General features: G+C 38.9%; 1 protein-coding gene across 1 annotated transcript in view; it reads left to right on the forward strand.

Annotated features, from left to right (window-relative positions):
* Positions 1–25,065, forward strand: part of LOC101404257 (formin-1) — a 273,413-nt gene that overhangs the window by 19,700 nt on the left and 228,648 nt on the right. Inside the window, 1 exon segment of the mRNA XM_004421375.3 lies at positions 22,500–22,561. Within this exon segment, the coding sequence (XP_004421432.2) occupies positions 22,500–22,561 (62 nt within the window).

Below are 25,065 nucleotides of genomic sequence, written 5' to 3' on the forward strand. Positions count from 1 at the left end.
CTAGTTTACGCTTCGAAAAATACTGCATTAGAGTCACCCGTGACCATGGAGATTACTGGGTCTCATCCAGGAAGGATAATGTGCATGATAATAGCTGACATTCATTTAGTTCTGTGTGCCAAAGCAAGTGAAAGTGGCAGACTCATTTCTATAAAAAGTGTCAATACTGTTGATCTTTCCCGAGGGCATGGCAAAATTCCTTTCACTGTGGCTTGCTGCCTGGTTTTCAGTGGCTATAACTGGAGCCTAAGGTTACAAGGACACAGCCAATTCCCTCAAGTATGAGCCTGCTCAGAGAACTTGCTTCCCTGCCACCCCTACGCCTGGGGAGTCAGCTTGTCTTTATAGGTTCTCAGAAGCTTCTGGATTCTCTCTCCCCTACCCCTCCATACTTTCCTTCCTCTCTTGACCCAAACTCAGATCAGCTGTAAGGTGTGTGAAGGGACGAAGCAGTGCAGGAGAGTGAGGCCATCAGTGTCTCTACCAGGAACAAAGAGATTCTGTCCTGTTGTGCTGTACCTGGAGAACCATCCAGCTTCTGCGTCTGGGGTCTGAGCTGACCTTCCAGAACTCTGAGGCTGGTCTCTGAGAGGTCAGCAAGAAAGGAATGTGGTTTCTGTCTTTATTTCTTAATTTTAATAAGGATCAGAAATTAAATGTAGTTACTGTAGAGTTCAAAGTCATTAAAAAAAAAATAGATGTGAATGGTTACAACCCTGATAAGATATGTAGTACAAAAAAGAAAACAGAAGGAAATACAGCAAAATGCTAAGTGGTTGTCTTACAGGGGTGAATTTTCCTTTGTTTCCTAAATTCTAGTTCCTAAATATAAGTGTGCTTGTGTTGCTTTTACAGTTTAGAAGTATTTTCTAAATTATGCTTTCTGAGAGAGGGGATACTAGGTGCTCATAAATGCTACAAATGGATACTCTGCTCCTTGTACTATAAGAAGGTATTTCCGTCTCTCATTGATAACAACAATACTGAATATTTTGTTTTACCTCTGCTAAGCCCTATGGAAATGAACTAAATGTTATACATGGATTAAAAAATTTTAATCCCTATTATAATGCTGTGAAGTAGGTAATTATCCATATTTTACTGAAGAGGATACTGCAGCTCAGGAAAGTTATATACTTTTCTTGGGCTTTACAAAGCTAGTAAAGAGAGGAGCCAATATTTGAATCCTGGTAGTTGGCTCCCGAGCCACTGTTGTGCACCATTAAACTGACAGACATGTCAGCTCACACCAGCTCACACCATCCTATGTCCTTTCACAATACATAGAGAAACACTTCTAAGAACTAAAATGGGGATTCACTTTTGAACGAATGGCAAGAAACATTGGGTATACAGTGATGATGACTGGATAAAATCTTACGTGTTCTTAGTGGAATTGTGTGTGGAAGAAGTATTTTACATAACAGACCCTCAACGATTTTATTTGAAATGCATACGTTTATTTTAGTCTTGTTTGAGCACCTTCTACATGCCAGGCTATTGTTCTGGGCATTTGAATTAGATCCGTGAATCAAAACAGAAAAAAGTTCCTGCCCTCAAGGAGCTTGCGTGGGGGAGGGGAGGCTGATAGTGGTGAATACAGATAATAAATATAGTAAGTAAATTGTATAGTATATTAGATAGTGATAAACGCTATGCAAAAGAAAAAAAGCCGGAAAAGAGGCATTGGGACCATGGTGGAAGGGTTGGTTGCAGTTTTAAATAGGGTGGTTAGGGTAGGACTCCTTGAGAAGTGACATTTGAGCAAAGAAATAAGAGAGATAAGGGAATGCAGGAAAAGGAACAGCCAGTGCAAAGGCTATAATTGTAGGATGGCTGTGGTGTGGGCTGTGTAACTGGAGCAGTTAAGCAGTTAGCCAGGAGAGGAGGTTCCAGAAGTAATGTAGAGCCGGAAGTTCTACACCTGGAGTCTAAGGACTTCTAAAGGGTCCAGGGATAGAATTCAGTGGTCTATTAATTTGGATGGGAAAAATTTCATTTTTATTTTTAATAAATAATAACCTCTAACATTTAACATTTCTTTCAATCACAAATGTAGGCAAAAAGACCTCGGTAACTTAATGAACCTATGACCTTGTCAGCAATAGAAGTCACAGATATTATCACATCACATTATTTGTTGCAGATATCTTAAAATATGTTTATGTCATCACCACTTCAAAATTGCATTTTATTTTTTAAATTTAAGAATATTATTCTGCGAAGAAGTCCTAGACTTTGCCAACTGCCAAAGGGGTCCATGCGCAAATTTAAGGAACCCCTGATGGGCAACATTGGAGGTCAGTGTAGGATACTGTTTGATGTTGACTTTTGTGCTGAGAGTGAAACGGGGAGCTGTTACAAAATTTTGAGCAGAGGCGTGACATTCTTTTCTTTGTGTTTGGAAAAGCTCACTCTGGCTGCTGTGTTGAACTAGAGACTGGGGGGCAGGGAGGTGTGGGGGCAGATGGATCCAGGGTCACACTTATTAGGAGATTATTCTGGTGATCTAGGCATGAGATTGTACTTGCACAGGAGATGGGGGCTTGAACTATGGTTGTAGCAATGGAAGCAGTAAAAAGGAATTGGATTCTTGATTTATTTTGGAGGTAGAACCATCAGGATTTACTGAGAGCTTGGAGAGAATAGTCAGGGATGACATCAAGGTTTTGAGTAATGGAAGGGTTGACTTGCCATGAGTGGAGGAGGAGACGACTGTGGGTGATAGGGGAAGATCAAAGCATTGTTTCTGATTTGTTAAATTTCAGACTTGACATGCACAAGGAAGTGTTAGCAGGCATTTGGATATGAGTGTGGAGTTGGGTAATAAGGCTTCTGAGTTGTAAATAAACACTGGGGAGTCATTTGCACATATAAAAGTTGATGTTTAAAACTCAGAGACTGAATGAGATGCTAAGTATAGATGAAAAAGTGACCCTGGGGAATTCCAACAGGAAGAGATGGAGGCGAAGAGAAAGAATCAGCAAAGTAGACTGAGAAAGAGCATCCAGTGAGGCAGCAGGACAACCACGAGATTGTGGAGTCCTGGATGCTAAGTGAAAAACGTGAATCAAGGAGGGAGGGAATGTGCCAAGTGCTAGAGCCAGTAAAGTAAGGACTGAGAATTGACCATTGAATGTAGAAGCATGGAGGATATTGGAGGATACTGGTGGAGGGGGCTTGGGGCAAAAGTCGAATTTGGAATGGCTTTAGTAGAGAATGACATTGGAGACAGTATGTGGACAACTTTTTTGAGAAGTTATGTTGCAAAAGGAACAAAATTGGGGTAGTAGCTGGTGGAGCAAGTGGAATCAAAAGAAAGATTTCATTTTGTTCTAATTAAGATAGGGAAAGATAATAGCATTTTTGTATACCAGAGGGAAAGTTCCAGTAGAAAGGGGAAATTTGATGTAGGAAGAAGACGACTTGCTGGTGTGATCTCTTTAAAAATGTGAGCAGGATAGAGATCTTGTGGACCAGCAGAGAGGTTGGCTTTGATAGAAGCATGGAAAGTCATCTCTAGTAATAGATCCACGGGCAGAGAATGTGGGTATCGGTGCTGGGAGGTGGGAAGATGTGGAAGTTCTTCTGGCTGCTTCAGTTTTGTCAGTGAAGAAGTAGGAAGCAAAGTAATCAGTTAAGAGTGAAGATGAAATGATAATAACAGCTAAAAATATATATTATATATCTATGTGCCAGGCACTGCTGTGGTCACTGTACAAATATTAACTGTCAGCTTCACAACAGCCTTGTGAGGTAGGGATCATCATTATTCCCATTTATAGATGAGGAAGCAAAGACACAGAAGGTGAAATAACTCAACCCAGGTCCTACTACTTGTAAGTGGCAGAGCTAGGATTTGAACCAGGTCTTCTGGGTCCAGAGTCTGCTCTCGCAATCACGATACCTATTGCCAAATTGACCTTTTAAAAGGTGACACTCATTTCTCTTTCTTCACCAATGACCCTCAGTGTCCTACAAAATGGAATACTGTAGTGTCTACCTGTAAGGATTAGAGAAAAGGAGGTAAGATGCTTAGCACATTGCGTCATTCGTAGAAGAGAGTCAATAAATGTTAATACTAACAGTAGTTCTAGCAACAGTAATTTTTTGTTGATAATGTTGATGTTAACACTTCATGATCCTATTTATTGCTCTTTGGACAATATTGGGTTTCACGATTTAAAAATGTTTTCCAAACAGAAAGACAAAAATGGTATCTTATGCTTTATTAATATTTATTTGATTACCAGCAAGGGTGAACATTTGTTCCTATGTTTATAGGACATGGAAACAGTGACTCTGACTTTGGATTTCTATGACATCTGTTACCACAGTAACTAAGGCAGTGAGCTGTAAAGGGAATGCGGGCATTCATGAGCCTGGCCTCCAGTTTACTGGTTATGAGAGCCAAAGTGATTGGAGCAGCCTGAGGCTATATAATCTGATGGCTGAATGCATCTGGGTACTTACTCAGCTGTGGTTTCTCTGTTAGGGGGAGCTGTGAAGGTGGCTCCAGGAGCCACCTTCGTGAAATGAAGGACATGACAACTGGAAAAAGGGGAAGAGTAAATATTGCTAAAGATGAGTGGATATAGTAATGGCCAAGTGGAAAAAACCTGGGACGTGTGGGGATGAGTTGGTACTGACTAGTTGGTGCCATAAGCGATGAATTTCAGGAAACCACTAATTGGGGTGGATCCTCTGGAGAGAGCCAGCCTGAGTCAGATCTGTCTGTGGAATGCGAATCCTCTCTGAGGAAGTCCGTGTCCTCAGGCCGCAGCAGCAGCAGACACTCCGTAATGCCAGCTCCGTCTGGTAGTGATGATAGAAAGTTTGGTTTGAAGTATCATGAAGGTTTTTCTTCTCCTCAATGAATATTTATTGAGCTGGAATAGTATTAAGAGTAGATTCTACAGCCAGGCTTTCTGGGTTCAAATCCTGGCTGTATACCTTATTACCTGTGTGAACATAGGCAGGTACTTAACCTCTTATGTCTCGGTTTCTTTATCTCTAATACAAGAATAATAATAACAGAACCTCCCACATAATACTTTTATGAGGATTAAATGAGTTAATAATATATTTCACCTAATGTATGATGCACATTTTCCACATCTGAAATTACGGAATGTTTTACAGTTGATGGCATTTTGCAAGTATAATGGGCAGCATTTTTTTCTTTCTTAGTGGTACATGAATACTGATGCATCTTAGAATGAATGGTGTCTTGTATTTGAGAAGATATGTTACTAGTAAAGCATTAAACATGGCTTGGTGATAGAAAATGCTACATAAATGTTAGTTATCATTTATTTGGTTTTATAATCACAACCAAATCCTAATGACCCCACTAAACCCATCAATATATATTTATTGCGAGTTCCTTATCCTTGTACTGTGAAAAGCAAAACAAAAATCCAAATAAGATGTCGGAGTATCGACCCATAAAGAGTCAGGTGATCTTTTGGTGCTTTGGGGCTTCGGGCATATATTATGTAAGGTTACATTCATATTATGTAAGGTTTCAAGGTTACATTCATCCCTTGACCTCCCAGGTCACACTCTCTACTTTCCTTTAATGACCACGTGGATAACCCATTCCAAATCCTGGCCTCTCCTCCCTTCCAGTGGTATTCTTTTCCATTTCAGATAGCTAACATTCTGTGTCTACATCCTGGACCTTATTTTTACTCAAGAGAGCTTTAATTTTGAAATGATAAATCACAACATCCCAGTGTCTGCCAACACCTTCCATCATTCCAGCTTTCTCCCTCAGTTCTCAAAAAACACAGATCCCTTCTCTTCCTCAGGGGCTTGCCTCCAAACCTCTTCTTCCATATCTCTCAGCCTTTCCTGTCTTCACTCCCTTTTTAGGAAATTGAGATTCTGTGCTATGTATCCCTTCGGTCACATTCTTGGCAATGTCCTTGATTTCTTTACCCCGTCACCTTCTGTAGCTGCCATCTGACAAAACCCCAGCCCTGGAGGGATCCAGACATTCATCCCTTCCTGCCTTTACCTGGACTGCAGAAGCTGTTGGAGAAAAGGACACAGCTGTCAAAGTTCTGCCACTGTGACTTGTGGTCTCTAATTGCAAGTGGACCCTCCATGCTGCCCACCAACACTTATGTATGTTCCCGGTCAGCCGTCTCCCATTCACGGCAGCTGCTTTTTCAAATATTTTCCGCCCACCTCAACACTTCCAGTTCTTTCCCTCTGCCTTCACCCTGAACATTTGACCTCATTTAAAAGCCATAAAGAGGCCTCAAAGTACGGTAGAGAACATATTTGAGTAGTCAGGAAACCTGCCCTCTGCTGAACAGCCATGTGATTTTTTTTTTCCTTTGGTGGTCATAAAATGTGTTTTTATCTGCATGTTGATCTGAGATTCTCGATGCTATGAAGCAAATGAGTGGTTTTTTTGGGTATTAGTTTCTTCCTAGGTACTTTGAGGGAGGGGGGCTAGCCCAAGTGACTTTTGAGATTCTATCTTTAAGAATCTGTCATTTTATGATTTAAGTTTTGTATTTTTTTTTTCAAACCAGCTTTAATTTGCGGATAGAGACTACTTGTGATAATGTCATTTTTTTTTTAGATAAAACAAGAAAATTCTCATTTGTCCTAGAAACCAGGGCATGTTACCTTTTGTGATGGCAAATTTATCTTTTTCTATTTTATTATTTTTGAACTAGTGAAAAAGACTTCTTGCAGTTTGGCCCATCATTTTATCAACAGGAAGGAGGAGAAACTTAAGGAGTGTCTTGTTTCTTGGCCTTGAACCTCAGACTGGGGCTTTTGGGGAAGAAGAATGTGTTTCCTGACTAGGCTCCACTCTGAAGAGTGGGTGGGCATGTGTCAGCCTGAAGCACCTGAGGTTTGCTGCTAAACTGATCAATGCTGTAAAAGGATCTGAGATCCTTCTCATGTTGCCTAGATGGTGCATTTCTAAAATGATAATCTGGCAGGTTCCATTGGGATTTAACAGTAAAGTGGGATTGCTCAAAAAGATCTTGCTTTTATTTTTATTTTTTCCCATCTGTAGTCCCTATTTTTGTATATTTCCAACATTTGAGCATTATTTCTGGATGCTGGAATTTCAGGGGAACTGCAGGAAGCAAGGAAGAACCTGTTCCTGTATATTAGCTCTTGGCTCAATGCAGAGTTAGCTTTTGTGGCCTCATTAGCTTGGATGGAGGAGAGCTTGGAGTTAGCAGCTGATGGAGGGAGCATAATTTTTACTATCTTGATATACGCATCGCTTTCTAGCCTTGCCAGACATCAGTTTGGGGATAAACGAACAAAAGCCGCGGTTCTCAACTTGGGCTGTGTATCAGAATCACTTGGAGACCTGTTAAAAATTCCAGTGCCCAACGTGGATCTATACCAATTAGATCTATTTCTGGGCTGGGATCCGTGCGTAAGTAGTTCTTAAACCTCTCCAGGTGATTCTAACATGTAGCTGTGGTTAAGAACCACTGAATAAAGGCTTTACAGGGGGGATGCAATTGGTTGGCTCATGGAGAAGTTTTGGTCTTTACCAGTGAGCTGGTTCTATCTCCAGATTATCTTTGCTGATTTGACTTGGCTAACACCGCAGCAACATCAGAGGTGGCCAGCTGTGCATGACTGACTTTCAGAAGTGTTATCATAACCTTTGAGTAGCAACTGTATTTGGCCTGGGAATCAGAGTATGCTTCTCTTCATATGCTCTTGTCCATGGCATTTCTAAGTCCCTACAAGAAAGGAAAGTGGGCGATGTGTGTATTCATGTGTGTGTGTGTTTTGTCTCCATTTTATTTGATGTGTTACTGTTCGTTCTGTTCACTTTGAAAACTAGATAACTGACTTCCTTAACTGTTTCGGTGAGAAATTATCTGAAAAGATCAGATTACTTGGGGAAAAAACAAAACTAAAACTACCCTTGTAAAACTGAAACAAATTCCGGAAGATTTTTAAAAAGACATGTTAAACTGAAATGTCTAGAACCAGTGTTTCTGGTGAAAGACTAGCATGACTCTTTCCACCTGTGTGCATACATCATCTCCAATTTCCATCAATTCCTGGCTTGTTGACTGCAGTTCCCGCCAGGACTGCTTAGAGATCCTAAAGCAAGGCTGCCATATAAAATATATGATGTCCAGTTAAATGTGAACTTTAGATGAACAATGAATAATTACTATAAGTATATCCTAAATATTGCATGAGGCTTCCTTATACTAAAAAATTATCTGTTGTTTATCTGAAGTTCACATTTAACTGAACATCCTGTATTTTCGTTTTCTTAATCTGGCAACCCTGTGCAGATGTGGGCTGGATAGAGGGCCCGAGCACTGTCCAGTTTTTCTGAGCTGGGTCTCCTTGGTGTGACCTTCCCTCTCACCATATTCCTGCAGAGAAGTGCTACTGGGCCTTCCATCCCAAACTCTCACTTTGCTGTTTTCCTATATGTCTAGTAGGTTTTCTCATCTTTGGTGTTAGAATGGAGAAATGTAGACTTGAAAATAGCCACAAACAAAAATCAATTCTTAAATTCTGAGTTAGAAGCAATGTGAGTTAAGACCTTACACTTACAGGCAGTGAAGGCAATCAGCCCAGTGGCGGGTGCAATGTGTTGTAGTTGAGTAATTTTCCATCAACTGAGAAAAGCAAGTGTCCTGTCTCCCTTAGAAACTGGGCAGGTGGCCTGGCCTCCTGAGTACTTGTCTGGCCTGGTTTACTAGAAAATTCCACTCTGATTCAAGTTAAAGCTGGCTGGCTTTCACCTGCCTCTCGAGAGATTGACCTTCATCTCCCTCTCCTGAGGTTTGTTTTGTTGGCTTTAAGTAAAGGGCTCTGTCAGTTGAGTTGGGGCACAAGCTAAAGAACAGGGAACTTCTCCCAAAGTTTTCAATCAAGTCAACAAATACTTATATGTTTCACATGAGGAATGTGTTTTGTTTTCTTACTCCTACTTTGTATATTCATTCTGTTTGAAGTAGGCAATTTTTCTTGCTGACTATAAAGCTAAACCTAGTCTTATGTACAAAAAAAGTCTGTATGTGAAATTTTGGACACATCCATTATCATTTCTAGACGAGAATCCTGAACAATTTCAAACTAATAGAAAAATAGAGTGAGCATTTGTATACTAACCATCTATATTTAAACATTTTTGCCATATTTTCTTCAGACTTTTAAAGCCAGTGTTGAGGCCCCTTTTGTAACTCCCCTCTTAATCTGATTTCTCTGCTTATCTCCCCAGAGATAGCCATTCCAGCAAGGTTTGTGTGCGGGCACCTCCATGCAGAACTACAGGTGGTACCATTCACAATTAGCCTATCTATGTGTTCCTAGACAATACGTAGCATGGATTATCTAAACCCTGTGCAAATGGTGTCACCAGATAAGTTTTGACAATCATATTATTGTAAATAATACCAGTTTTGTTTCTTCCTTTCCAGTTCTTACATCTCATTTCTTGCTGCGTTTTCCCAGACCTCTAGGATAGTGTAGGAAAACATGAGTGATGATGGGCATTCTTAATCTTGCTTCCTGAAGTTTCACTATTACATTTGAAGTTTGCTGAAAATTCTTGATTGATATCCTGAATTTGATTCCCTTCTATTCTAAATTGGCTAAGTTTTTCTTCTTAAAATCAAGAATGAGTGTTGAGGGGTCGGCCCCGTGGCCTAGTGGTTAATTTCAGTACACTCCACTTTGGCTGCCCAGGTTCAGTTCCCAGGTGTGGACCTACACTGCTCGTCGGTGGCCATGCTGTGGTGGTGACCTACATGCAAAATAGAGGAAGATTGGCACAGGTGTTAGGTCAGGGTGAATCTTCCTCAGCGAAAAAAAAATGAGTGTTGAGCTGTATTAAGATATTTTTCTGTACCATTTTGAGATACAATTGTTTTTCTCCTTTAATATATCGCTGAAGTAGAGATCACTGAGAAATTTTCAGATGATATATAATTCCTGCATGTTTAGAATAAATCCTGTATAGTTGCATGGTTTGTTTTCAGAAATTACTGAGTTAGATTTGGTAATTTTTGTGTTTTTTTCCTTTAATTGTTTTTAGTCTCTCCTTCTGTTTTTCATCTAATTGCATTATAAAAAGAGAACATGGTTTGAATGATAGTATTACTTTGAAAGTTTTTTGAGAGATTTTCTTTATGAATTATCAGTTTTTGCAAATATATGTGCCTGGAAAGGATGCATGTTATTGATTTATTGTGTTCTGGGTTATATATAATCAAGGTTGTTAATTGTATCAGTCATTTTTTTTTTTTTTTGCTTCATATATCAATTTCTAATAGAAGGGTATTACTTATCTCCTATCATTTTATGTATAATTTTATTATTTCTGTCAATTTTTGCCTTATGTGTTTTAAGGCTAAGATGCTAGTTGCTTTCAAATTCATGATGATACCTACCACCTAACTTAAGAAATAAAACATTACAAATACATTTGAAGCCTCCTGTGTCCCCTCTACCTCCCCCTTAGGTGACATTGTTTATTAATCCCACGTACTTCTTTATACTTAAGTACAAAATCCCCAAACAATATATAATATGGTTATCTGTTTTAAAAGTCTATAAAAATGGCATCCTACTTTTTCAGCCCCTTTTGCCTTTCAAAATTATTTGTTAGATTAATCTGTATTGGTATGTGTATCTCTGCTTCATTCATTTTAATGTCTGCCTAGTATCACTTTGAGTGAAGACATCACTTAATATTTGCTTATCTATACTCCTGTTGATGAAAATTTAAGTTTATTCCTATTTTTCATGATTAGAAACAATGCTTCTGTAAGTTTTCTTTTTAATGTTTATGTTCATGTGTAAATACTTCACAAGTGTTAAACTTTAGGTAGAATTTCTGGTCTTATCTTTGTGCATCTTTAAACTTCACAGTATTGTCAAAATGATCTTTAAAGTCACTGTAGTGACTAATACTCCCATCAACAGTGTGTGGAATTCTCCTTCTTACTCTTGCTCACCAGCAGTTAGTGTTAGCAGCCTTTTTAGTATTTCCAAATCTGATGGGTGTGAAATAGTACCCCATTGTAGTTTGAGTTTGCATTGTCCTGAGGACAAGTGAGATTGTGTGTCTTTTTATACGTTTATTAGCCATTTGGGGTTCCTCTTCCGTGAATTTACCGTCCATTTGTGCCTTTTTCTCTTCGTTGTTTTTCTTATTTCTTTCTAGTCCTTTGTCCTGGATACTAATCTTTTGTTGGTCATATGCTTTGCAAATGTCTTCTCCACGTGTGTTGCTTTTCACTTTCTAGTGGCATCTTTTAACATACATTAAACTTACCAGAATTATGAAACTTAATTTTAAAAATGTTTTCCTCTTTTTTATAATGTCCTAAATCTTTCTGAACTCCAATGTGATCAGGATACTCTAATGTTCTTCTAAGGTTTCTTCTGTTATGCTTTTCATATTTAGATTTTTAATCCTCTGGAATTGCTTCTTGTGTCTGATTTGAAGTATGAATATTTTTCTTAAATTTGAGTTTAGAAATATTCTGTCCTTTCGCTACAAATTTCAAAACACTCTCAGATCACATATTCAGTTTTCCTATGTGCATGGCTTTTTTTTTTTCTTTTTACAGAGTTTCTTTTCTATTTTATGGTTTATTTTGTTATATATATACCAGTGCCAGAGCTTCTTAACTATAATTCTTTTCTATTATCCTTTTCTTGTTCCATGCTGCATTTTTAGTTAACTATTGAGTGTCATCTTTTACTCACCAATTCTTTCCTTGACTGTGCCCGAGTTTATCCAGCTCTTAAACTTTTCATTTCAATGACTATATTTTACATTTCTAATATTTCTAAATTTTGTAGTCATTTCTTTCTTCTCATATATATATATTTATAGTGTGCTGTTACTGCCATTATTGTTTATAATGGCTATTCTTTTATCTTGGTAAGAATTCTAAACATTACTAAAATATATTTGACAGATTGAATATTTAAAATTTTGTATTGTGATTTCGTTTCCATTGTTGATTTTGTTGCCTGTCCTGACATTCAGGTTTCTTCATATATATTGAGAGTTTGGTTTGAAGGCTCACAATATATAATGTGCTTTAAAAAAAAAAAAGAAAGAAAAGTCTTCCCTTCCCCTTTATACTTGTCTGTTCTGCAGTTGTCTCACTGGTCCTTGCAAGACCCCCAGACGAGAAGTTGGTCTTAAATGGTGTTTTGGGGCTCCCAGCCCAGGGTGGTGATATAGAGGTTGCACATCTAGTCCCTGGGGACAGGGATGGACAGGGTTAGGAGTCTGGTCTTAATCCCTGTCTATAGCCTCCTGTCTATCCTCCCAGGCAACAGCTGACAGCAGCTTCTTCTAGCTTCCCTTTACCATCTGGGAACACCACTCTGTCCCTTTTTCTAAGCAGCAAGCCTAGTCCTGGTTTCCTGCCTTTCAGCCCCTGTTTCTCTGCAGTAACCTAACTCCAGGCCATCCTTCTGCCTCTGGAACTGGGGCACACAGGCCCAGAGCTTCAGGCCCAAAGCACCACTGTTCCTTTTCTGTCTCTCCAAGAGGTTATTCTGTTTTGGTACTCACCTATGGCTTTTAACTTTCTTGCTTTATATTTTAGATTTTATTGCTATGCAGATTTAGGAGGAAACTGAAAAATGTGAACCTAATAACAACTAGAAGTCCATTGGGTCACGTTTAACTTTTTGGAAACATCCCCTACTTGTTCTAATTTTTCTCATATACCTACCATCTCCGTACTAGTCTATCTTTCATATTAAAGAAAAATGTTCATTCCACAGCTCTGGCCCACCCTCGTCTCTATCCACCTGCCCACTCCTACCAAATCTTTCAGGTGTTACTGTGCCACTTGGTAGCAGGTTTCAAGTTTAAATATCAAGTATTGTGACTGCCACCTAGTGGCGGGCATCAGGTACTTTCAGTTGTAGCCTACATTATATTCTGACAAGTTGTGTGCCTCTGTAGATGTTTCTTGGCTTTCAAAACTACATAGGTGTAAAGAAGAACATAAGTCTTAGGGAGCTTGTATTCCTGGAATTCTAAACTGCTTAGTGTCTCCATTTTACAGAACAGAAATAAGGGTAACAGAACAAAGTGAAAAGGCAAGTTATCCAAGCATTCGGCAGCTAGAATTTGATTTAATGACTGTTTTCTCCATAAGCTATCCATCAAATAGTGCCTGGCCCTGAACAGTTACCTTGGAATTTGGGTAAAAGTCAAAGAGACATAGCTATCAATTTGCTGACCTTCGTACCTATTTTACATCATCACCCCAGGACAGAGAAACTCAATTGTTGTTCTGAGCTCATGTTTTGAGTAATAAAGAATATAAATATGGTAAGTTTTTTCCCCTCTCCATTTATCCTCTTCCTCTAAGGCTTGTTCTGTCTATACTGATTGGTGAGACTCCATTCCAGTTATTTAAAGTCTCCAAAATGATATGAGCCTCTAAATAGTAGCCTTGGCCAGAAACTTTCCATGTGTATTTGTCAGCTATTGCTGCAATAATGCTTTGTAACAAACCATGCTGAGATGCAGTTTTCAATAACAAGCATTTATTTACATAGATGTAAAGGTCAACTGTGATTCAACTGAACTAGGCTGGGCTCTTTCAGAGTGTGCATAGGCCGAATTTGGCTGCTGACCATGGCTAGTGTTTAGGTCTGCACCAGCTGTTTCTCTCTGGGAGGGACCCAGGCTGAGTGAGCAGTGGCTACCTAGGGTATGTGATTCTTTTTGTGAAATAGCAGGAGTGCAAGAGGCAAGCCAAACTCTCTGCCAGCAAATTTAAATCCACCTTACATCATGTCAGTTAACATTCCACCAGCCAAAGCCAAAAGCCACAGGAAGTATTCTATGTCCCAGGCAGAAAGAGGAGGCAGAAGTGGATGAATATTTGTGTGTGTGTGTGTGAGGAAGATCAGCCCTGTGCTAACATCTGCCAATCCTCCTCATTTTTTTTTTTTTTTGCTGAGGAAGACTGGCCCTGGGCTAATATCCGTGCCCATCTTCCTCTACTTTATATGGGATGCTGCCACAGCGTGGCTTGCCAAGCGGTACGTCGGTGTGTGCCTGGGATCCGAACCAGCGAACCCCGGGCCACCACAGCGGAGTACGCACACTCAACTGCTTGCACCACTGGGCCGGCCCCGGAAGTGGATGAATATTTGCTGAACAGTGCTGTAGTCTTCCACACCTACATATAAAATAATTGAATGAAATAAAGTAAAGTTGTTTAAGGCTTAATGCATTAACACTGAAGTATAAGTGCTGAAAGCTTCTTACACATTTCTCAGATGTACACCCCGAGAAGACTTTTAAGGCTAGAAACATGTGCTATTCATGTGCTTATACCCAGTACTTAGTTCAGTGCCTGGTTTATAGAGATACTGAACACATGAATAACAGAGCTACCAAGCACAAGGAGAAACTGGTGGGCTTGGAGAGTTGGGATTTTCTCCCATCTTTTTTTTTTTTTGTGACGAGGATCAGCACTGAGCTAACATCCGTTGCCAATCCTCCTCTTTTTGCTGAGGAAGATTGGCCATGGGCTAACATCTGTGCCCATCTTCCTCTACTTTATATGGGATGCCCCCACAGCATGGCTTAATAAGCGGTGCATCGATCCATGCCCGGGATCTGAACCTGCAAACCCCAGGCCGCCAAAGCGGAGCATGGGAACTTAACTGCTACGCCACCAGGCCAGCCCCTCTCCCATCTTTTAATATTGGCATTTTTATATTTCTCCCTGAGAAAATCCTAAATGTTCTTGAACAAGGGGAGATATTAAAACTTGTAATTCCTGGGCCAGCCCTAGTGGCCTAGTGATTAAGTTTGGTGTGCTCTGCTTCAGCGGCCCGGGTTTGGATCTCGGGCATTGACCTACACCACTTGTCTGTTAGTGGCCATGATGTGGCGGCGGCTCACATAAAAGAAAAAAAAAGAGGAAGATTAGCAATGGATGTTAGCTCAGGGCAAATCTTCCTCAGCCAAAAATAATAAAATAAAATTATAATTCCTAAATTCATAGGATTTCTCCTAGCTGCTGTCAAATCTTGTATTTTTCTGATATGGAAACTAGTTATCTCTTTTCTATATGTATATAGAACAAAATGATAAATTCATTGATTATTCACGTAACTTCTACATAGTTTTGTTGCTTTTGAAGAGGCAAGATGGACCCTCTACCCAAAATTTGATTCAGATGCCAAGATTGATGACTGTGTACACACACACACACACACACACACACACACACACACACAAACACACACATAAGGGTAAGGAAAGGTTTATTCCTAACATAATGAGGCTTTGGGGAGAGCAGGGCAGAGTCCTTCAAGCTGGCTGGAAAATGCCTTGAGAGGGGACGGGTAGGAGACTGGCTTGGGGTTTTATGATGTTCAGAGGGTAAGGCTGGGCTGAGGATTCCCACTTGTGGGCAGTGGCTTCTGTGGTTTGAATTTCCTGCCAGTGTAAAAGGCTCTCTAACCAGATTGCCCGGATATGGCGTACAGGGGAAGAGGGAGAGTTGAAACTCAAAAGCTGCCAGCAGTCAAACATCAACGAATGGAGTTAGACTCCTCGTACTTCTCCTACCGGATGTGTGATGTGCGGAGGCCCACTGATCAAATGTGTTGTGCTGACATTACAGGTGATGGACCTGCTAGCAGCTGCTGACTTGATTACACCAACTTTTTTCTCCCGGCTTCACTGACTTTGAATCTTTTGCTACTGTTCCTGACAAGTACCGAGACAGCTACCATTTTCCAAACAGCATAGTTACTTGGACTGCATTGTTTATAGACTTCTGGCAAGGAAACAAACACAGAAGACCTACTGTGCTCCAAGGCCAGGCTGCACACTTTGCCTTTGTAAGCTTATTAAGTATGAGAGCTCAAATTTGATTTTATTCTAAGGTATTAGAGCAAATTGTCTGTGACTTTGCTTTCTCTGACCAGCACCCTTTTCGTTACTGTTAGAGATGGTTGGGGAAGGTTTCTGCATTCGTTCATGGACAGGTTTGTTTAAATCTGTATTAATCTGTCAGTAATTAGCATGTTTTCCCAGATGTCATCTTTTATGTGCCAGCCCCTTGATTTGGGGCATATGTTTATACTACCTTTATTTTTTTTTCATTTATTCTTTAAACCAATTTTTTGTTTTTGTTTTTGCTTAAATAAAACTAACCTTATCTTAAAGCAGTGGTTCTCAAACTTTGGTGTGAACCATCACTTGGCAAGCTTGTTAAAACATCCTCCAAGTTGCTTAATCAGTAGGTCTGGGGCAGGCCTAAGAATTAGCATTCCTAAGAGGTTCCAGGTGGTGCTGATGCTGCTAGTCCAGGGACTGAACTCTATCTTATAAAAATATCTTACCAACACTATTTTGTAACAGTAATATTTGTTAAATCATGGGTTTTATGTGCTAGTTTGACTTTTTTCCTAATGCACATTAAAGTAAATATTCAACTGTTAAAATGAAGTCCAGCTGTCTATTACCAAAAAATGACCTCACTGGTGTGCGTGCAAAGCTTGGGAAACACTGAGTATTCTCCAAATGTAATTCAGAGGATGGGTCCTTTCCCTTTAAGACTGAAAGTATGTGCTTGAACGTGTTTCTTAATGTGAGGCATTGTGTAAGGCCAATGAGAGGCACAGACAGTACAAATTACAGTCCATGGGCAGGAATAGAGCTGTGGTTCTCATTCACTTGGGAAATCAGAAATTTTCTAATTTCCTGGCTGTGTGCATAATCCATTTCCACCAACGTTATGTGTGTGTGGTAGAGAGGAGCTTGGATATATGTGTAAGAGAGTATAAATGAAAACCAGATTTAACCACAAACTGGCGACTACAGGCCTGGAAGTCCCCATAGAGAAGATGGATGAATCACAATCATGGAACTTGGTGGGACCAGCCATTATAACTCACACTGTGCATGTGGACCCCAGGCTCATCCAACCTCCCTGTGATTAAAGATACCCCATGCCCCTTCTGAAGAGTTATGGAAAAGATTTCCCAGCTTCACAAGTGATTCTAGTAGTTGGATAAAGCCAATAATCTTCAAGTTTTTAGAAATTTTTGAGTTTTCATTGTACCTGATGCTTACCCAACCATAAGAACAGCAATAACTAACAAAAACTCTGTGGAGTAAAAAGCACAGGTTCTTGGTCTTGAATGCCATCATTGGTACTTACTAGCATGTGGTTTTGGGAAAAGTTGTTCAACCTGTGCACCTCAGTTTCCTCATCTGTGAACTGGGCCTTGATATGATAGGATCTATCTTATAAGGGTGATGTGAGGATGGCATGAGTTAATCTGTGTAGAGTGCTTAGACCAGTTACTGAGGAATAGCGCTTGATAATGTTAGCTATACCAGGATGTAATTAAAAGAAATTCCGTCAGTCAGTGATAAACTGCAGCAATGGTTACTACGTGCCCCTCAGGTTAGTGAGATCATCTTTAATTCTGCTCTTGGTGAACTGGAAGACACAATCTAGTAATGATACCTGGCAGAAAGGATGTTTTGCTGTTGTGAGTTGATCACAAAGGAAGGTTTGTGTAACAAAAGGGGTCCCTACCAATTAGACGAAGTACTTGACTAGAAAGAGCTATATTTTTATGGAGGGAAGTTCTTACATATTTTTCTCCAAAATGTTGAATCCTGCCAGTCAAGATCCTTTTTCCTTTTTCTATCTTTCCAAATGATATATTATTTTCTTAAAAGACATTTCTTCAGGCTTCTTTTTTGTGAGTTAGATTATTTGAATTCATTTGTTAATTTCCACTGGGCTAATAATATAGCTTCAAAGAGATCTGCTGTTTTCAAACCCTGATATTCAAAATCTCTATTCCTCCTTTTCACACATTTATAGAGTCCCAGAGCTGCTGAATACCAGGGTCAAGTTCTCTTTTTAACAAACAAAAACGTCCTTAGTCTTGAATTGAGACCTCTGCCTCACCATCCTTACACCCCCGAGAGACCGGGAGGATTTGCCTTGGTCTATGGCAAGGCATTTGCAGACACAAATGTGAGGGGAGGGGACTGCCACTAACAAGACACATTTGAAAACCACCAACCTAACTTTGACTCGTTATTCTGTAACCTTTATATTCTCTTACCATTCTCTTGTGAACCCTCAAAGTGAGCGTTCCACTAGTGAGGACCTTCATTTCCTCCTTCTACATGCTGCCCGGAGATTCTAGTTTGTCATCCTTCTCAGGAATGGGAGTGTTTTCTTGCCACCTGTCACCCTGGGACTGTTGGCAAAAATATTTGTCTGAGGAGGAGATGAATCAAGATTTACTGGGTGTTAGCTTTGCTGTGGTCTATTTTGTCAACCTGTTAGTTAGTCGTAACTATCTGTCACACCCTTACAGGTACAATTTACACAAAATGAATCATTTCAAAATATATTCTGTACAATTTTTATTTAGAACATAGATGTTATTCCCAAAGGGCCTCAGTTTGCAAGGCTGGTTTAGCTGATCTACCTTTGCCTGCTTTGTAGAGGCTTGGAACTGATTAAGGTTTAGATGCTGATCATCACATGGGTTAGGACTCAACAATTATACAAGACTCACACTTACTAAATTCTTCTCATTTAAGCATCTAGAGACTCTCCTGTGCCTGTATAATCTTTATTTGATATATGAGAAAACTAATATAACCGGAGCAATCTTTTTTTCATTATGTTTTAATGTTAGATATACATAAAACATGGCATAAAACACATAGAGGTTAAAGAATAATTTTTCATGGAACACCTGTGGGACACCACCTGCTCAATCATAACGCAACTCAATTCCCCTTCTCCTGGTTGCCACCATTATCCTGGATCTTGTTAATATTATTTGCTTTTTTTTATAGTTTTTTCACCTCCGTGTACCTAGGATTAGGTTTGTTGGGTAGGGAGGTATGAGTATCTTCAACTTTATTGGAAAAAGCCAAACATTTTCAATAGTGATTGTACCAATTTGCACTCCTGCCACAAGAGTGTGAGTTTCCATTGTTCCACATTGTCACTAACACTCAGTTTTGTCGGACTTTAAATATTCCTGATTATTAATGAGAATGAGCAACTTTTAATATATTTGTTATTTGTATGTCCTCTTTTTGGGGTGCCTGTTGAAATTTTTGGCCTGTTTTTCATTTTCTATAGTTTTGTAGGAGTTATGCATATACATATTTATACTAGATCTTTGATTATTTGTTTCAAGTATATTCTCTCACTCTGGCTTGTCTTTTCCCTCTCTTTATGGTGTATTTTGGTGAAAAGACATTCTTAATTTTAATGTAGTCAAATTTATCAGTTTTTTTTCTTTACATATTGTGCTTTTTAAATCTTAAGTCCTTTCCTGTCCTGAAGTGATAAAAATACTATGCCATGTCATCTTATAAAATATTTATAGTTTTGCTTTTTACAGTTTAGCTCTTAATTGACTTAGAATAGATTCATATGTGGTTATAAAGTTGGGATCCAGTTGCATGTTTTTCCATATGAATACCCACTTTTCCCAACTCATAGTTTTGAAAAGACCATTCCTAGTGTAAACAAAGATCTTTCATGCTACTTCTGTCATATTAAGTGACTATAAATTTTATAGTGTATTTCTAGGCTCTCCAGTCTATTGTATTAGTCTCTTATTCCTTTCAGTACCACACTGTCTTAATTATGTTGTAATAATTAAAAATAATTCTTGTTCGCTGGTAAGGCAAGTTGTCTTACCTTTATATTTTCAAGAGTTTCTTGGCCTTTATTGGCTTTTTGCACTTTCATGCTTCAGTATACATTTTAGAATGAGCTCCTTATGTTCAAACAAAACTTAGAAATATTGAATGGGATTGCATTGAATCTATACATCAATTTGGGAAAATTAACATGTTTACAATATTGAGTCTTATTAAAAATATGTCTTGCTCACTTTATCTGTATCTTTCCTGGTAATATATTTCAATATAATGTTTCTGTGTTCTTATATGATGTCTTACATATTTTTGTTAAGGTCTTTTCTAAGTACTTTGTGTTTTTAGTGGTACTGTAAATGTTGTTTTCTTTTTTAAACTGTTGCTAGTATCAGGATTTTTGTATACTGATTTTATATCCAACAACTGTACTAAACTCACATATTCTAATATTTTACCTGAAGAATCTTTTGGATTTTTCTAAATACACAATCATAGTGAATAATAACTTTATTTTCAGTTTATTTTATATATATAAATATGTGTTTGTGCGCATATTTCTTTTCTTTTTTTCTTATCCTGCTATATCAGGTAGTACCCTTTCGGACACTATTAGGAAAATAATGAATAGAAGTGGTAGTAACAGGTGTTCTTGCGTTATTTTGAGTCTCCTAGGGAAAACATTTAAAAGTAAAATATTTGATGTAGATTTAAAAAAATTAATGCTTTTCTTTTTGGCTCTATGAGTTTTGTTCTATGGTTCTATGAGTTTTAACCCATGTATAGATTTATGGAACCACTACCATAATCAGGATAGAGAATAGTTACATCACTCCCAAAATTCCTGTGTGCGCTGCCCCTTTGTAGTCAAACTTTGTCCACATCTCAAACCTTTGGCCACTGCTGCTCTGATCTGTTCTTCATCTCTATGGTTTTGTCTTTCCCAGAATGTCATATACATGGAATTAAACAATAGTTAGCCTTCTGAGACTGCCTTCCTTCACTCTGCATAATACCTTTGAGATTCATCTATGTTGACATATGTATCAATAGTTCATTCCTTATTATTGCTGAGTAGTATTCCATTCTATGAATATACTACAATTTATTTATAAATACCCATTGAATTATGTATGTTTTCTAGCTCTGCAACTTATTCAGCTTCCTTGGACAAGCTACTTAAGTTCTCTATGCATTAGTTTCTTCATCCTTAATGGGGATAATGTACTTACATCATAGGGTTATTATAGGGACAAAATGAGTTAATACAGATGAAGTACTTAGATAATGCCTGATATATAGTCAGTGCTCAATAAATACAGTCCATTATTGTCCCGAATATTAGTAAATATTTTGAGGTGGAAAAGAACTTGACAAGTTCAAGGAATAGAAAGAAAGCCAGTGTGCCTGGACTGACTGTACTGAGCGAGGGGAAGGCAGGGAGAGGTGTGTAGGAGCCAGGTCATGAAGGGCTGATGGGCTGCAGGAGGGAGTTTTGATTTCATTCTAAATGCAGTGGAAAACCAACGATGAGATGTGATCTGGTTCATGCCTTTAATAGATCATTCAGGGGCTGTGAGGAGAATGTGTTACGGTGGGTGATGAGAATGAAAGCAACCGACATTTTTAGGTTACTGCAGTGGTCCAGGGAAAAGAGAGACCATAGTGGTGGTTGTGGGGAGGGTGAGAAGTGGTCTCATTCAAGGGATGGTTTGGGTGTAGAACCCACAGAACTTGCTGATGGATTCCCAGCCCAGTGGAACACATGACACATTCTCCGTAAGAGCAGTGGTGTGACATAATAATCAACAGCAAGACTCCTCTCCTGTTCTGGCTTTACCAAAGATTCCCCTCATCCACTTTTGAATAGACATCTAAACTTTCATGCCTGATTTCTGAAATCCACTTGAAGAAATAGCCTGTTTTCTTGTACATTTTTAAATGACATCTAACTGACTTCTTCCTTACTCACGCTCACAACCTCAAACACATTTGTGAGAAACCGACTTATCCCACAAAAATGTTTACTCATAGCATTTTGCTTTGTGCTTTTCTGCAGCCTGTCTAGTTCTGTGACCCCACATACTTAGCTGTCCTGCTGGAAATAAAGTTGTCCTGGCTGCTTTATGCTTAGCCATCAGGATGGTAGTTTTACTGGTTGGCTGGAGTTCCTGTGTACACTTGGGACTTATTATTGGAATAAACATTATTAGACTCAGACTAAAATTGGACCAGAAATTTATTTTTGTCCTCCTTTCAACCTCAACTCACCCTAGATTCTCTCATCCAAATGACAAATGGTCTTGACTCTCTGAAGTGATCTAAAGATTAAAATCAGCCCTGGATCCTTGCATTCAAATGGAGATTTTTTTTTGAAACAGTTAAAAATAGAGTTCTCTGAGCTCACATAGAAAGTTTTCTTTCATTTCCTGTGTGTCTGCTCTTAATACATCTGTATTTGTTCTCTATGGGGCCTTAGCTTCCAACTCCTCCTTAAAGACAAACGCCTGACCCAGTCTTTATCTGGAACACCCATCATACTTTTCTTTTTTTTTTTAACCCTATCCTATCTGCCCAATTTGGGGCTTCTCATAACTCAATATTTGCTAAATGGAAGGAAATCTCCCTTCTATCCTGAGCTACTTGTCATATCTTGCCCCAATTTTCAACATCTCTTGTCAGGTTAGTGTCAAATTGTGGCTTTTATTTACTCATTTTACTTATAGGAGGGCTTCTGGAATCTTGGAGGTTCTCAGCTTAATTTTCTGCATAATTTTGTGCTTCTTTGTAATTGGCTTTTTTTGTGATCTTACAGAATACCAAGCTGCTATTTTACACTTGAAGAGGGAGCACAAAGAAGAAATTGAAAACCTGCAGGTATGTCTCTTTGATTCTACTGAACTGATTATGTGAGATTGATACTTAGTTTTCTCATGTGCTGAAGTAAATTGTCCCCTTTTGTTGACATATTTACCTCGATAGCATCTGCAGCTTGCACCTGCTACGGGGCACTGAGTTTATCCTGGGGATGAAAGCCTTGAACTCCATTTTTTAATATAATTCAATTCCTGTTTTTTAAGGAATACTGCAAATGCATTTGATTGGGAAAATGATTTGATTAGAGAAAATGATGATTCTATTTTAAAGCAGGAAAGAAGATAGAGTATTTAGACTTTCACTGTTTATAAGAAGTCTTTAAAAAGTTATTTTTCTATAGAAAACAAACTGGTGGTTCCCAGAGGTGAGGCGGTTGAGGAGGTGGGTGAAATGGGTGAAGAAGATTAAGTGCAAACTTCTAGTTATAAAATAAATCATAGGGATGTTATATACAGCACAGGAATATAGTCAATAATATTGTAATAACTTGTATGGTGACAGATGGTTACTATACTTATTGTGGTGATCACTTTGTAATAAATATAAATATCAAATCATTATGATGTACACCTGAAACTAATATATTGTATGTCAATTATGCTTCAATTAAAAAAAGACAGAAAGGAAAAATTATTTTTCATATGCACAGTGTAAATTATTTTGGTTTATTCCCATTCATGTATTTGTATGTCTGTCCCTGAACACATTCCTGAAAGATGATGTCATGCAGATTAAGGCACTTAAGGAAGTGGCCTTAGTGAGGGGAGGAGCTGTGCTGAGCCATCCACTCCTTATCTCTAGGGAGTGCTGGGAAATTGCTGACTGATCCTCCTTTGTGAAGCCCTGGAAGACCGAGGGATCGTTTCCTTCTCCAGACATGTGATTGTCATTCCCTTCTGTTTGGTGTTTGCTTGTAGTGCCTCAAACAGGAAGTTTGAGTCTTAATTTCAAATAAGTAAATATTGAGTCAGGCACTGACTCTAGTTTACTGATGGCTGGATGACCTTATACCTCAGGAAAGAAGAATATTGAAATTTAAGTAAAATTTGTCACTTATTTAGTGCTAACTGATTACTTGCTAACTTAATGAATTTGTGGATCGATTATCTTTCTTTTCAGTAAGTGATAATGCGCTTTTTAAAATAACAGACACGGTATTGGATTATACGTGAAGCCATTTCAAGTAGCAAAAAGATCATTAAACAAGTTGTATTGTGTATGAATTCAAACCACCCCATCCACCTTGGTTTAAGTAGCGTGGGAGAGCGAATGAATACATTTCACAAAAAAACAAAAAAGTGGAAAAATACCTCTGTCTCCCAGGGGAAAAAGAGAGGTGGAGGCCCTTACCTCCTTTGTTGCAAAATGCTCCACAGAGACCTCTCTTTCTTTTCCTTTGTTCTGGTGTGCAAAAGATTCTCAGCGATCTCAGAGGAACTGAAATGGGGATTAATTTAAGAAACACATTGGTAATGAGGGTAGGTACAGAAGTGATTCTGTGAACAGAAGTTTTATGTAACACTTCAGTTGTGAGTTAACACCAGCTTCCCCACGTTGTAGACCAGCCCTGTGAGGGCTTTGACAGCTGAATAATATTCACAGTAGGAGCAGGTACTTACAATTTTTGAGTCCTTATTTTGTGCCAGACATTGTTCTAGGCATATTGCGTGCATTATTTCGTGTCATTTCCACAAAAATCCTATGATCTTACATCTCGAACTAAGAAAAGGTTGGAAGAGGGAAAGAGAATAAATGGAAGGGGGAAAAGTATATTGGGATCATGATATCCATTTGAAGTCAAGTTTAGACCATGGGATGATTGACAAGACTAAAAGTTAAGAAATGTTCCTAATTAGACCTTAAGTTTTTTTTAAGTATCTCTGAAAGAATTGTCTGCTCCTTTATTGCTATTAGTAAATTTTAATTCTTTTTCTTGTCACATATTTGTGATTTATTCCTAATTGCTGAAACCCTGGGGCCATGGCACCCCACCCCCATCAGGGCGGGGACAGTGGACCCAATCTATGCACTTAACCATAGTTGGGAACTGTTCCAGCAGTCACAGGCTGACAACCCTCAATAGGAAACTGGCAACTCACATTCCTGACCTGACCTAAAGAACGATTTTGTTGACAAACACAGTGTTTTTTTTGTGTGTGTGAGGAAGATCAGCCCTGAGCTAACATCCATGCTAATCTTCCTCTTTTTGCTGAGGAAGACCAGCTCTGAGCTAATATCTACTGCCAATCCTCCTCCTTTTTTTTCCCCAAAGCCCCAGTAGATAGTTGTATGTCATAGTTGCACATCCTTCTAGTTGCTGTATGTAGGACGCGGCCTCAGCATGGCCAGAAAAGCGGTGTGTCAGTGCGCGCCCGGGATCCAAACCCGGGCCGCCAGTAGCGGAGCGCGTGCACTTAACCGCTAAGCCACGGGGCCGGCCCACAAACACAGTGTTTTAAAGATTGAATTAGGAATAGATGTTTTAAAATATGGAAGGATTTCTA

The sequence above is a fragment of the Ceratotherium simum genome, chromosome 3 (genome assembly GCF_057802395.1).
Source record: "Ceratotherium simum simum isolate JZ-2026a chromosome 3, ASM5780239v1, whole genome shotgun sequence".
NCBI classification, from domain to species: domain Eukaryota; kingdom Metazoa; phylum Chordata; class Mammalia; order Perissodactyla; family Rhinocerotidae; genus Ceratotherium; species Ceratotherium simum.